At 36.5% G+C, this 14725-nt stretch overlaps 2 protein-coding genes across 2 annotated transcripts in view; one reads left to right on the forward strand and one right to left on the reverse strand.

The window, feature by feature from the left end:
* Nucleotides 1-8861, reverse strand: part of LOC133193413 (uncharacterized) — a 30183-nt gene extending 21322 nt beyond the window's left edge. Inside the window, exons 1-7 of the mRNA XM_061329337.1 lie at nt 8666-8861; nt 8491-8543; nt 7163-7321; nt 5635-5760; nt 3796-3874; nt 3531-3612; nt 2720-2848 (exon numbers count right to left, since the gene is read on the reverse strand). Coding sequence (XP_061185321.1) covers nt 2720-2848; nt 3531-3612; nt 3796-3874; nt 5635-5760; nt 7163-7321; nt 8491-8543; nt 8666-8816 — 779 coding nt within the window. The 5' untranslated portion in view covers nt 8817-8861. The remainder of the gene's footprint in view (nt 1-2719; nt 2849-3530; nt 3613-3795; nt 3875-5634; nt 5761-7162; nt 7322-8490; nt 8544-8665) is intronic.
* The window catches only part of LOC133193419 (uncharacterized), a 144129-nt gene that overhangs the window by 61749 nt on the left and 67655 nt on the right, over nt 1-14725 (forward strand). The gene's annotated exons all lie outside the window — the stretch shown is intronic.

Below are 14725 nucleotides of genomic sequence, written 5' to 3' on the forward strand. Positions count from 1 at the left end.
ATTTATCTGAGAATTCACATCAAAAACTTCTGCAGTTAAACAACAGGCCCATAGGCCTTAACATTCACCTGAGTTTAATACAGCCCTGTAAAGGTCCAGGATCAAAAGAGGTATGTATGATAAACTGACAGATGAAGAAGTGTTGCCCAAAAACAAGAGAAAAAGGATGATCAAGGATCAACAAAATACAGTCTACTTCAAATATATTGAAATCTATGGAACCACCACATTTTGTATTACACCATGTACACATTAAAAACTTCTTGTGTAATTTTTTTTACATTTAATATTTATGGTGAATAAATAAATCATAGGTGCATAACAAAGGGGAATAACTTCTCTCAATGTAGAGAATAAATTTCTCAACAAGATCAATAGAGCCAGTCACCCGCGTGGCACAGCGGTTAGAGCGTCTGCTCTAGAGTCGCAATGTAAGGATTTGATCCTTACGTCGCGGGTTCGAATCCCACTGTGGGACGTGGAGACCGGTCCTTCGGATGAGACCGTATATACCGAGGTCCCGTGTCGCAGTAGGTGTTGGCACGAAAAAGATCCCTCACTGCTCAATGGCCATAAGGGCCGAGTATAGGACAAAATTTGCAGCTCTCCACCGGCAAGTGGTGGCGTCTCCATATGAGTGAAAAATTCTCGAGAGGGATGTTAAACAACATGCAATCAATCAATAGAGCCATGCCCAGTAACAGAACCTTTGACCAAGTGATCAGGAATTTCACATATTTGGTAAAAACACCCTTGCTCATTACAACTTTGTTTTCTGCCTCCTAGATGCCTAGGAGCAGAGAAAAAGACTATCGAAGAATTAATGCATTTTCACTGTATAATCTATAGAGCCCTGCCCTAACTCCATAACCCCTGACCCAGGGGCCATGAATTTCAAAAATCTGGAAGAGGCAGACTTGCTCATCAAGTACATGCACTTAGTTTCTTAGCTAAATACACCGGTAGAGTGAAGAAGCTTTTTAAATTAATGCATTTTCACTATATGATCAGTGGAGCTCCAACTTAACTCCAGAACCCTTGACCCTGGGGCCATGAATTTCAAAATTTTGGTAGAGGGCTCAATGTTCATAACAATAATAATAATAATAGTTTGGCTTGATATGCATGAGTAAAGCAGAATGATTACTTTAATTTTGATGGTTTTAGCCCTACCCCTAAAGTTCAAGTGGGACAAAGACCATGATATTCAAAATTTTTATTGCCCTTTACCTATAGATGCAATATGCAAAATTTGGCTGAAATTGGTTCAGCAATTCCAGAGAAAAAGGACTAAAAATGTTCAAAAGATTAAGACCAAAATGTACACATGATGGATGAAAATAGATAGTAACAAGAGGCCCATGGGCCACATCGCTCACCTGAGTAACTTTGGCCATGCTGTTCTTTACCAGATTTCCCCTTGAAATACCTATTGTGGCCCCGCCCTACCCCCGGGGGTCCTGATTTGAACAATTAGAATCTACACTACCCCAGGATGCTTCCACATAAGGTTCAGCTTTTCTGGCCCAGTGGTTCTTGAGGAGAAGTTTTTTAAAGATTTTCCCTATATATTTCAATGTAAAACTTGGATTCCCTATTGTGGCCCCGCCCTACCCCCGGGGGTCATGATTTTAACAATTTAGAATCTACACTATCCCAAAATGCTTCCACATAAGTTTCAGCTTTTTTGTGGTTCTTGAGAAGAAGATTTTTTAAAGTACCCCACCCTATTTTTGTCTTTTCTTGATTATCTCCCCTTGTAAGGGGACTTGGCCCTTTATTTTAACAATTTAAACTCCCCTTCACCCAAGGATACTTTGTACCAAGTTTGGTTAAAATTGGCCCAGTGGTTCTTGAGAAGAAGTTGAAAATGTGAAAAGTTTACAGACGGATGGACAGACGGACGGACGACGGACAACGGGTGAACAGAAAAGCTCACTTGAGCTTTCAGCTCAGGTGAGCTAAAAAAAAATTGAATTTACACTACCTGAGGATGCTTCCATATCAAAATGACTAAACATGATTTTCATTTCTTGAGAAGAAGATATTTTCCAATATGTTATTATGTAAAAATTTTTTGATCCCCCATTGTGGCCCATCCCTATCCCCGGGGTCATCATTTTAACAAACTTGAATCTACACTACCTGAGGATGCTTCCATATCAAAATGACTAATCATGGCTTTGCAGTTCTTCATCAGAAGATACCTTCCTATATATTTCTATTTCAGGCATTGATCCTCCATTGTGGCCCCGCCCTACCCCCGGGGATCATGATTCGAACAAATTTAAATCTACACTACCTGAAGATACTTCCACATAAATATGATCAATCAGGGCTTTGCTGTTCCTGAGAAGAAGATTTTTTAAAGATTTTTCCTATATATTTCTATGTGAAACTTTGATCCTCCATTGTGGCCCCACCCTACCCCCGGGGGTCATGATTTGAATAAACTTGAATCTACACTTGAATCCCCTTCACCCAAGGATACTTTGTGGCAAGTTTGGTTGAAATTGGCCCAGTGGTTCTTGAGAAGAAGTTGAAAATGTGAAAAGTTTACAGACGGACGGACAGACAGACAGCTAGACGGACAGACGGACTACAGACAAAATGTGATCAGAAAAGCTCACTTGAGCCTTCGGCTCAGGTGAGCTAACAACAGGTCATGTGAGTGAATCACATGACCTAATAAAACTTAATCAGTTTATTGCATACTTACCCTCTCTCATTAAGTTCATTCAGTTCTATCAAATTTGCTTCATCTCCATCCTCCAGCTCTGACTTGTCTATGTTAATTTTTACCAGCTCTGATTCCAGATTCTTGACCCTTTCCACATAAACTTCTTTCCTAAGTAAAAATAAAATATATGCTAAACATCATATACTATGTATTATATACATAATTATCATGAAACATCCTTCTATTTTTATTTCTTCAAATGGGGGAGGGGGGTATTAATTTTGTTTAATTACAGGACCCCATGTCTTCTAAACAAGATTGTAAATAGAATTTATATATGGAAAAACTGGAAGTTCCCTGTTTGGGTGGGCTGCAGAGAATTTTCTGATTAGTTTATTTAGTATTAAGTTCCTAGGGATAAGAAAGACCAGCTGTAATTCGGAAAATCATCCAGCAACAGAGAAGGTACCTTATTGGGTTTAAGGGAACATAAAGATGGAAGTGGAAAGCCAACTATTTAATCTTACCCTGGACACCTCTTCCTGAGAAGGCAAACTTACATAGTGAACATCAAATAAGCACCAAAAGGCACCCATCTCCCATAGCATTACTCCCAATAATTTTCATTTTGACAAAAATTAACCATTATTGACATTAACACAAAAGAATTAACTTTAAATTTTATGCATTTTTCATTTCTTTTTTTTTCTGACTACAATTTTCAGGCCTGTATCTTTATTCTGTTTAATTAATTCACTTTAAATTTGAACAAACTTATCCGAGACCTATTTACCTACACTAAACTGTTCAAGATGGGGACAAGAGTCTACATCTAAAAACAAACACTAACCTGTTCATAATGGGAACAAGCTTTTGTTTGAGAGCTTCTTCCTTCACAGCTTCCTGAAGTTTACACCTTTGAGCAACACTCCCTACAACATTATAGCTTTAATAATAATACCTCAACAATTATCTGCAAAGATGTATACATCAAAATTTATACAAAAGAGGCTCAATAGGATAAGAAAAGTAATTTTAAGAAGAATCCTTCTTGTGAGACAAACTTAAATTACCCATACATGTATAGAACTTTAGTTATGGTAGCAATCACTTACAGGGCAGAGGTGGTGTTACATCTTGTTTGTGTTCCTGTGTAAGCTTTTTCATCTGAACATCAGTGTTAGGAGGGGGTACCTGCAATCCAGTGGAAAACAAAATCCTTATTAAATAAAACTGACAACACACAATATTAAGGCCTACAAAAGAGATTTTTAATTTCTGAAAATTCCTGAAATGGGGAGTGGGGTTCAAATTTGAAGAAGTTACAGGTGTATCAAATAATTCCTATATTACAGGTTTAATATGACCTCCTTATGACTGTTTATTATGGATCAATATAAAGTCTCTACTATCCATTAATTTTGAATCTGTCAACGTGACCACAATATTTAGCTAAATGAATGTAAGCATGGAGAACACAATGAAAACAAGAGGCCCAAGGAACATATTTGAATCTACACTATGTAACAAAAGCTTTCACATAAGTTTTATCTTTTCTAGTCTAGTGGTTCTTGAAGAGAAGATTTTTAACATTTTTATTATATATTTCAATGCAAAACTTTGATCCCTTATTGTGGCCCCACCTTACCCCCAGGAATCATGATTTGCACAATTTAGAATTTACACTTCCTCAGGAAGCCTTCACATAAGTTTCACCTTTTCTGGCCCAGTGGTTCTTGAGAAAAAGATTTTTAAAGATTTTTCTTATATATTTCCATGTAAAGCTTTCATCCCCTATTGTGGCACCTACAACATGGTCACAGTGGGTTAATGATGGCATCCTATCAACTTTAATATTTAATATATGTCTTTAACTTAATATTAGAATCCTACACTCTTGAAACATTTCGTTAATAAAATATACAATGACTAATTAGAGTGTTTGGGGGTATTTATAACACAAGTCTTTTTTTTAATTAAGGTAAGAAGCACGGTTACACTTTATCAAGGACCCATATTATGAAAATATCAATCAATTTCACTGCTTTTCATTTGAGTTTTGATCATATCCCCATGTGTCAATGGAGTGCTGCAAATTTTGACCTGTTCTTGGCACTTAAGGCCATAGAGCAGTGAGGAGTTTTTTATCATGCCAGCATCTACTGCAACACTGGACCTAAGTTTTTATGGTCTCATCCAAGTACCTGTCTCCATGTCCTGCACTGTGATTTGAACCTGCGATTAACTCCTTACTTCATGACTCTAAAACAAAAAGCTCTAGAAACACTGTGTTACATGAGGCCCTTAAAGAGGTATTCTGCCTGTGTAAGCTCTGGAAGCTGTTAGTAGGTTTGAAATATATCTGGATGACCAATTGTTTGGTATATGAGAATCTTCTCTCCTTGTAAATTGTTGATTTCAACAAATTTACACTGGTATGAGATATTTCCTAAGTTCAATTGAACAATAGTTGTGAATTTATTTACTGTTAAATTTTGTTTTTAGATTCCATTGCATGAAATTCTCTTCTAGAATTGTTTTTGTTGTACTTTTCCTATTTAAAAAGGTATTATTAAATTACAGTGTATTTTAGAATATATTTTCAAAACATCTGTCATAAAAAAAAATATTTACCTACCTACCTACCCAACTTGAGAATTTACGGTCGGGTCAGGGGAAACAAAGATATTTTTAATGATGGCCCATGGATGCTTTGTGACTTTGGTTAAAACTGGCCCAGTGGGTCTTAATAAGAAGTCAAAAATGTGAAAAGTTTACAGGTGGACAGACAGCTGTCGGACAACAGGTGATCAGAAAACCTCACTTGAACTTTCAGCTCAGGTGAGATAAAAATACTAATTCTGATCTCTAAAAGCATATTATAGGAAACAAGCATATATATTTTTGCTTCATTCATCCAGAACTGTTTAATCTAACTGCATGTTCATTTATACCTTTTGATCCTTGTCTTTAAAATAGGGTTTACAAAACATTGTTGAACATTTCTTTTTGCTTCCTTGTTTTTCTGTACTTTTGGAGCCCCCAGCAGATTTCATTTCAAGTCCTTCTTCTAACACTCTCTAAAACAGAAATTGCACAAATGGAAAAAAATTCTTCTGACAACAATCATCAGGCATGTAGACAACCTTCAAATATTGTACTTGCAAAATAAAATAAGTGAAAAATCTCCAGACCACCAATAATTCCAGGACAAAACAGACCTAAATATATGTCCATATAACATGAAACTCTTCTAATGACTATATCAATTTTGATTTCCAAATACAATTCAATTTAATAGAATTACAGAAGAGATCAAGGTTACAAAACTGAGGTATAGCTAAAATGCTCTCACTAGATGTGAATTGGTGCAATTTGTTTGAATGGGTTTTCTTAACTTTTCTATGTCATAAATAAAGTCAAGATCAAAAAAGTACTTTCACAATGAAATGCTCGTGATATATTGAAGTAATCCTTTATGTTTTTCAATAAATATAAGCAATAAATAAACTGCACAGTCAGGGTTTCCTGAAAGGTCAAGGTCTTAATATTTTCTAATCAAAATTTCTCAAAAAGATGTGTTTGTGTTTGAAATTACAAAGATATAATGACATAATCCTGTACAATATAAGAAAATTAACTACATTTTACACAATAAAAACAAAATCTCATTGAAGGTCAATGACACACAAAATTCTGGCATGGGTACAATATGCATGTCATTAAGAATCTTTATTTCACCCTTTCATAACATTCCAAATAATTTTTCTAAATTCAAAGCAACAAGAATATGATTTTATTGTAAAGAGGACACTCGGCACACCTCGGCCGATTCGTACCTCATCAAACCTCGGCTGTATCATGTAAACCTCCATTGAGCCGGAGCTACTTTATACGCAATATGGCTGCGCCCTACATTTACACGTGCACAGTGTGCTGAATTCGATCCTTTAACAAACATGTGATTATGTAAAGATACTAAGTGCATTTTTCTTGGTAAGTGTTATTCTTAGTGTAACCTGTATGCTTTTGAAAATTTTCATCGTATATCAGATGCATGTTTGTTATCGTTTTCAAAGCGTTACGTTTTCCCTAAGCGGTAAACAGGCAGCCTTATCACAAATGTAAAGCGGAGATGCATATCAAGTTTCCTCGTACAGCCGAGGTTTGATGAAGGTGACGGAATCAGCCGAGGTTTGCCGAGTGGTAAAGAGGACAGTCTCTTTGTATTAGTTAAATGGATATTGAGACAGAATAGGAGGTGGATGAGGGTAGACTGACCCAAGTATGCCTTGGCCACCTTATCACCTTCACACTCTCTTTAAGGCAGGTATGGCCATGGTCATCACAGATAAAAATTCATTTGTAACATTAGTTAGTTAATCATCTAAAACATTTTTTCCCCACAAATTACAATATATTCAGAGATATTCAAGGACTGTACTTCTCTTTCTTTTTTAAACTAGAAAAATTTTACCTCACCTGTTTTTCCCTGTTTTCATTCAGTGCCAATTCTATTTTTTTCAGTGATTCCAGAATGAGTTCTTGATAGGTTCTGTTGAGTGCTAGACATGTTTCTGCATTAATGGGTAAATGACTAATTTCAGACATCCCTGAAAACTGATCTATTTCACTGGGTACCTGAATATATATATATTAGAAAATCATTTTAAAATAATTGGTACATAATGTCTTCCAATTGAATCATATAATAAATAAATACTATTACTTTAAATCTTGTGTATCCAAAAAAATTCTATTAATGCACTCAATACACATACAGTCAATTTTCAAATTACTGCTATTCGATTCATCACACACCATTCTTGCAATATCTCTATATTTTTTCAGGAACATTTTTCCTGCTATATAACATGCTAAAATTCTCTTTATAACACCAAATATTCACATACCCCCTTCGTCACACATGGTCAATCAGACACAGAAAGAAATTTTTGGCTACCTTTCAAACATCCTCACAACATCAGGAGTCCTGAGTCCACTCATGTATGTGGGACCCCAGATATTTTATGGGCTTGCTTCTCATTGAGAAGCACCAATCAGATTGGGGCTATCATAATTAAGTTGACTTAAACTATAAACAGAATGCAAGCAGTTGACACCTCAATGCACCTGTTAAATGTTGTTTATCACTGAAAGACTTAGTCTGCTTGGTTGAAAGTTAAGAAAACAATCAAGATTTGTAATTTCACCAAGATGTCACTTCAGTCAGCCCGTAAAATATCGAATGAAATTTGCCAGGGGTCCAAGCCTCTCAAAGATGAAGGAAATGCAAGGACAAGAAAGCCTCGATGGCCATCAATAGATATCAAGAAAATATATATCTTTAGGAAGTGTAGGTACAACAAGCTACTTTTTTCATATAAATCTTTATCTTTTTTGCTTGTATATCTTATTTTCTTTTCTTTCTTTCTGTTTCTTTTTTAACTGGTCTCTCTCTTTTTTTTATTCCCAAACCGGTGAAACCATAGGGGACTATAGGTCTCCTCCTTGTCTGTCCATCCATCTGTCTGTCCCCCGTCTGTTTGTCTTTCTTGGTTTTCCAACTTTTTTTTCTAAATGCTTGCAGATATATATTGAGCTAATTTTTGGTATGTGAATCTACCTTGATGAGTTATAGATTAAGTTTATATTATGTTCTTCTTCAATGATTTTTTTTAATGAATTTACAGCATTTTTAATTTTCTAATGGGAACCAGATTACAGTTGTCAGTAGGGGACTGGTATTGCTAATGCAATACTCTCAGAATGGTGTTTTTTTTTTCTTTTTTTGTATTTTTAAAGATTACCCCTTGCTTTGCTTCAGAGCTGATGGAAAAAATGGTGTCCACACTTTCATAATCTGAAATATGAAAAATATTCAGATGGACTAAATTCTAGTGTTTTTCAAACGATTTTATGTGAGGAGTATGTTATAGGGTATGAATACTTTTTTTAACTATAAAGTTGTAAAATTATATATACCTTCATGCTCAATGCTATCTTCGTTGATACAAAGCACGTCTTCATCGTCTTCATCTTGCAGTTCAACTTCAGAGCCCTCAACTTGCAAAGCAAGATTAAGACGCTCTATGTCCTCTTCGATCTGCTCCCTTTCTTCCCCAATGCTATCCATCTTGTGATATTTTACAGACCAACTTCAAAACGTTTATAATATTCTAAAAGTTCTTCGTTCTTCGACGCGACATTACTTTTTTTCGTTTTGGACTCCACTTCCGGTGGGGTGATCTAAATAAATCGTACAAAATTGTTTCGCACAATTGTTTTCTTTGAAACTGAAATCAGTAATTGTAACCCCCACCCCCACCCCCCACCCCAAAAAAAGTGACCATATAAAATTTTTATGTCACTAACATGACATCATTTATCTATAATTTTAGATTTATTAGATCGATTTCACCGTTAAAATACCTGGATTCGTATACATTGTACATAATATTCCCAGGCCCGTGGAACGCGGGGGGCCGCCCCCTTTTTTAAACTGGCATTGCCTGTATGTACGAAATGTATATTGCGCATATCAGACAGGCAAGCCATTCTACCCTTTTTTCTGAGTATATTATTTTGTTATAGTAATTTTTCCTTTAGATGCAGGTTGGCCCACCACTTTTTGATGTTGTAAGGTTGTTCACTGGCAAATTCCAGGAATTGGATATTAAATTAATAGCTTTTTTAGCTATTTTTTTCATCAGACTTTTTTGGAAAGTTGTCCCTCCCCTTTTGGAAACCATTGCTACGGGCCTGATTCCTCTGGCATATTAGTAAGTGTCGCTTCATTCATTCACTTTCTATACGAAGTTTTTACTTGCATAAAAGTTCCATGGAATATTGAAGACCCCCTCCCGTATTAAAAACCTCTTCTCGCAAAGCAGTGCATGGATCCTGTACCATAATAAAAAATAAACTTCCGTAACGTTTTTGTATTTAAATTGTACAAAAACCATGCATATCTGACTGGACTGAAACTTACCTACAAGCGAGTCGTATGGTTTTAGACATAAAAAAACATAAACATTGTTGTCTCTCTTACGAATATTCCTAAGTTTCCTAAGACTGCGTTATAACCACTAGTATATTCAATTCAATTAAATTTGTTTATTTACCAATTAAGTGCCCTCATGGGGCAAAAAGAAACTACACTGTAACACCTGTATATTTTAATATATACGTATACATGTAATACAATATACATACATACAAGAGAGAAAGAGTTGCATGATTGATAGGAAAAAGACATAAAAAGGAGGAATAAACCAGATAGTATTTATCGAAATAATTGTTAAATGTTTCCGAGACCAGATTTATAAAGATTTTTTCCTGAGTGCACAGATATATTCTTGAGAGAAATATATTGTCTAATTGGTAATTAGTATTAACTTTTTTATGTTGAATACCCTGAATAGATCCTTTTTGGAATTCTGTCTTTTTTAAAACCATGTCCCCTGTCCAGTTATACTGAAGAATTTTTTTCACGTACTTATACAGTATACATATTATACCTATATTATTGTTCGTTTGTTTTTACTAAAAAGTCCTTAAGAATGCTAAAATCAACACTTTATAAGCATATAGTAGCTTTCTGTAAAAAGGTGCGCAGTGGGATGAACAAATCTGCATGTATAGGCCAATGGTAATATACATGTATCGCTATGTACATATTCTGCAATGGCAGAAAAGTTCCATGATAACTATATTTTCTCACAATAGATTGAATTTACCAAAAAAAAATTATGTGTTCTGTCCCTATACATGGCATTTGCCATTTAATTAATTCTTGTTTCGCTCTGTCAAATACACATTAAAAAGGACTTCGACGTATTGAGGGTAAAATACTTGCTTCAAAATTACTTCAAGTTATCCATGGGTGATTGGTGTTTGTCAATCAAGATGCCGACTTTTTAAAAGATGATGTGTATTTGACAGATCCAAACAAGACTTTATTAACAATGGCAAATGCATGTATAGAGAAAGAACACATAATTCTGGAATTTACACTTTCTTCTGTTGTAAGCGTTGATTAACCAAATTAAAGTTCCCGACTCTCAAATTATTGTTATAAACTATACTAAATTCAAGAGTGCGACTTCAGACAAACAATTAGTTTACATCCCTATAGTATATATTTAGGATTCTTAATTACACAATTTTATTCATTGTTAATCTTAAACTGTTCTTAAACTGATCTTAAAGTGTCATCTAAATTACATAAACAATAGTTTTGAGTAAATAGATAAATTAAAAAAAAAATGTCGCATTTTTTATGGGATTCGCATTTTACGCCATGCTGGTAAAAACGTGTCTCGTTTCGAAATAATAAGCTTGAGATTGCTAACTTAGCTAGTATATATTCTGTGTATGAAACGGTATACTAGGCGATTTAGAACGATAGTGGAAATAATAAATATTTCAATTTTCAAAATCTAATCATCTTCTATTGATAACATAGCAAATAAACTATATGATTTTTAGCTGTCAGTCACAGACATACCTGTAAATCCATCATCCAGTGTACATAATGAGGCATGTCAGCATTTGAGAAAAGTTTCGTCAGAACACTATCAAATTATCAATTACAATTTAATTTTTATAACATACATGTATTTCAATTAACCAGTGCAAATTGTACAGCATTATATTTCATTTGTTAAAAGGCTCACAAAACTGGCTAGAAATGAAATTTGAATATAACGATAATCATGAACTTTCCCAAAGGTCATTTTCGTAAGGTCGAGGTCACTGGACAAAGAGAAGCTAAAATTTACGTCGCATATAACAATAGAACCCTTGACTTGACCGCACTAAAATTGTTACTCAGGCAAGTAGGCAAGTAGTGTGAGGGATTGAAGCGCTCACTTTTTTCTAAGAAGAGTTGTTCCTGTCTATTTTAAAATAGAAATATTCCTTTAAATACCGGCTGCCCTCTAATACCGGCTCCCCTCCTTACGTTTTGTTGTAGCATGATTGAGCTCGGGGTCAAAGGCTAATCAAGGACTATAACAGCAAGATTCCATTCCAAAGGAAGAGAAGTAACTGTGATCCAATGCTACTCACCAACAAACACCGCAGATGAAGAAACAAAAAAAGATTTCTGCGCAAAATTGCAGGCAGCAGTACTAGTGGACAAGACACCAAGACGAGACATCAAAATCTTGATGGGTGACATGAATGCCAAGATAGGTGCAGACAGTTCTGGGAAAGAACTCATCATGGACACCCAGGCACTTGGTGGCATGAACGAGAATGGAGAATTGTTCACAGATTTTTGTGCATTCAATGACCTTATGATATGAGGTAGTGTCTACCAGCACAAAAACATCCAAAAAGAGACTTGGGTTTCCCCTGATGGAAAAACCAAGAACCAGATAGACTTTTTTACTATCTCTAGGAAGTGGAGACGCAGCCTCCTCGATACAAGATCAAGAAAAGGGGCTGATGTAGCTTCGGTCCACCATCTAGTACTAGGCACCATTAAAGTCAAGTTGAAAGTCTTTAAGGACAACTGTGATAGACCAAACATCAAGTTTGATACTCAGAGACTTCAGGAAAAAGACACCAGGGACTCCTTTACCATCAGGCTGAAAAACAGATTCGAGGTCCTTAACAATGTCTGTCAAGAAACACCCTTAGAAGAACACTGGAACTCCATCAAAGACAGCTGGAATGATACAAATGATACATGTGAGGAGATCCTAAGGAAAAGAGAAAAGCGAGACAAGGAATGGCTTTCTGGGGACACGTGGAAACTGGTAGAAGAAAGAAAACTCAAACAGCAGATTATCAGCTGTGAGGAGGAACAAAAGAAACAAGAATTAAAAGACAGATATACTATACTAAACAATGACGTAAAGAAAAGTGCAAGGAGAGATAAAAAGACACTTCTATAACACACTAGCTACAGAAGCTGAGGAAACAGCAGAGAAAAGAGACTTAAGTACCATGTACAAAGTCACAAGAACCCTGGCTGGAAAGAGACCACCACAGACCAAGCCAGTAAAAGATGAGGCAGGCAACCCTATTACAAATGAAGAAGGCCAGAGAAAGCATTGGGCAGAGCACTTCAGAAAACTCCTAAATCGCCCAACACCTGAAACACACTAGCAGCCTCGTAACTCGCAGTGATCACCCCTCCCCCTCCCACAAAAGCTGAAGACTTAAAGATGCCATAGAAGAACGACTTCGTCCAGAACAGGCAGGCTTTAGAAAGGACAAGTCCTGTACAGACCATATCGCTACTCTCTATATAATAATTGAACAGTCATTAGAGTGGCAGTCAACACTGTGTCTGAACTTCATTGACTTTGAAAAGGCCTTTGATAGTGTTGACAGAAAAGTTATCTGGAAACTACTCCAGCATTATGGAACGCCACCTACCTTCATCAACCTCATACAACAATTTTATGACGAGGCTACATGCCAAGTCATCCACAACGGTAAGCTTACAGAAGCCTTTGAGGTGCGGACAGGGGTAAGACAAGGCTGTTTACTGTCACCGATAATTTTCCTAGTGGTGGTGGACTGGATCATGCGGGAAACTACAAGAGATGGCAAGACGGGAGTCCAGTGGACTTTCACTCAGTGTTTGGAAGACCTCGACTTTGCTGACGACCTATGTCTTATGTCCCGGAAATATGAGCACATGCAGCTCAAGACAGATAGGCTTGCCAAAGAAGCAGCAAAGACAGGTCTACGGATCAGCATTGACAAGGCAGAGGTAATGCAACTCCACAACAAACAGCAAACACCAATCATGCTTAGAGAGCATAACCTGAAAGACATAGACACCTTTACATACTTAGGCAGCATTGTCTCAGCCACTGGTGGAACAGATGAAGACATAAAAGCAAGGATTAATAAAGCGAGACACGCCTTCATCACCCTCAAGCCTGCGTGGTGATCAACAGCACTGTCCACACGCATCAAACTCCGTATATATAACAGTAATGTTAAGTCTGTGCTTCTCTACAGATCCGAAACATGGAGAGTCACCAACACCAACTCCAAAAAACTACAAACCTTCACAAACAGATGTCTGCGCCACATACTAAACATCAGGTGGCCAGAAAAGATAAACAATAAGAATCTGTGGAAAGCAACAAATCAAGACCCAATCACTCAGCAAATAGCCCATAGAAAGTGGCGGTGGATTGGGCATACCCTCAGAAAACCATCGAAAGACATTACACGCCACGCTCTCGAGTGGAACCCCCAAGGCAAACGTCGGGTTGGGCGTCCCAGGACAACTTGGCGAAGGTCATGCGAAGAGGTTATTAGACCGTGTGGACAGAGCTGGGAACAACTGAAAAAGGCTGCTCAAAACAGAGTGCGCTGGAGGACTCCGACTGTTTCTTGAGGCCCTATGTTCCAGCAGGAACCAAAAGGAACCTTGATGATGATTGAGATCTCCCATGTTATTGAATTGCATACTGCATGCCAAAATTGAAAGTTAGAATAGAATCCCCTAGCTGCAGAACTGTAGCGTAGAGGTTTTAAATTTTAGTCTTTGACCATAACGCTACAGATCTGCTAATGCAAATATTGTGAAATTTATAATTACGGTTATGGTCAAAGACTAAAATATAAAACCATAATGCTACAGTTCTGCAGCTAGGAATCCCCTTCCCTCAGTATTATTTTAAAGATATGAAGTCGATCGTGAAATTAACTCATATGTTTCCCTTTTTGGTTGATCAATTATTTGCCCCCCTCCCCCCCCCCAAAAAAAAAAGATGCTGCATCCATGTTGTTGGTCACACAAATTCTTTCATAACCTTAACACAGTTTAATATTACAAAGGTCAATCATATTTAACAGAGACATAAATGGCATTATTTATATCTCTGCTTTTTCTAACAATTTAAAGCATATCTTAAGGATTTTTCATACCCCTTCAACCAACTAAACCAGGATATATACTCACAATCAAAAAAGAAGGGGGGGGGGGACTTTGACTGTTTTATAGGGTGTTTCGATTTTGGTTTTCAAAAAAAAAAAAAGAGAGATGAAGGAGAAATACAGAGTTCTGTT

Source organism: Saccostrea echinata, unplaced genomic scaffold, assembly GCF_033153115.1.
Source record: "Saccostrea echinata isolate AGI-Se365-2 ecotype Australia unplaced genomic scaffold, CSIRO_AGI_Sech_v1 ptg000027l, whole genome shotgun sequence".
NCBI lineage: Eukaryota > Metazoa > Mollusca > Bivalvia > Ostreida > Ostreidae > Saccostrea > Saccostrea echinata.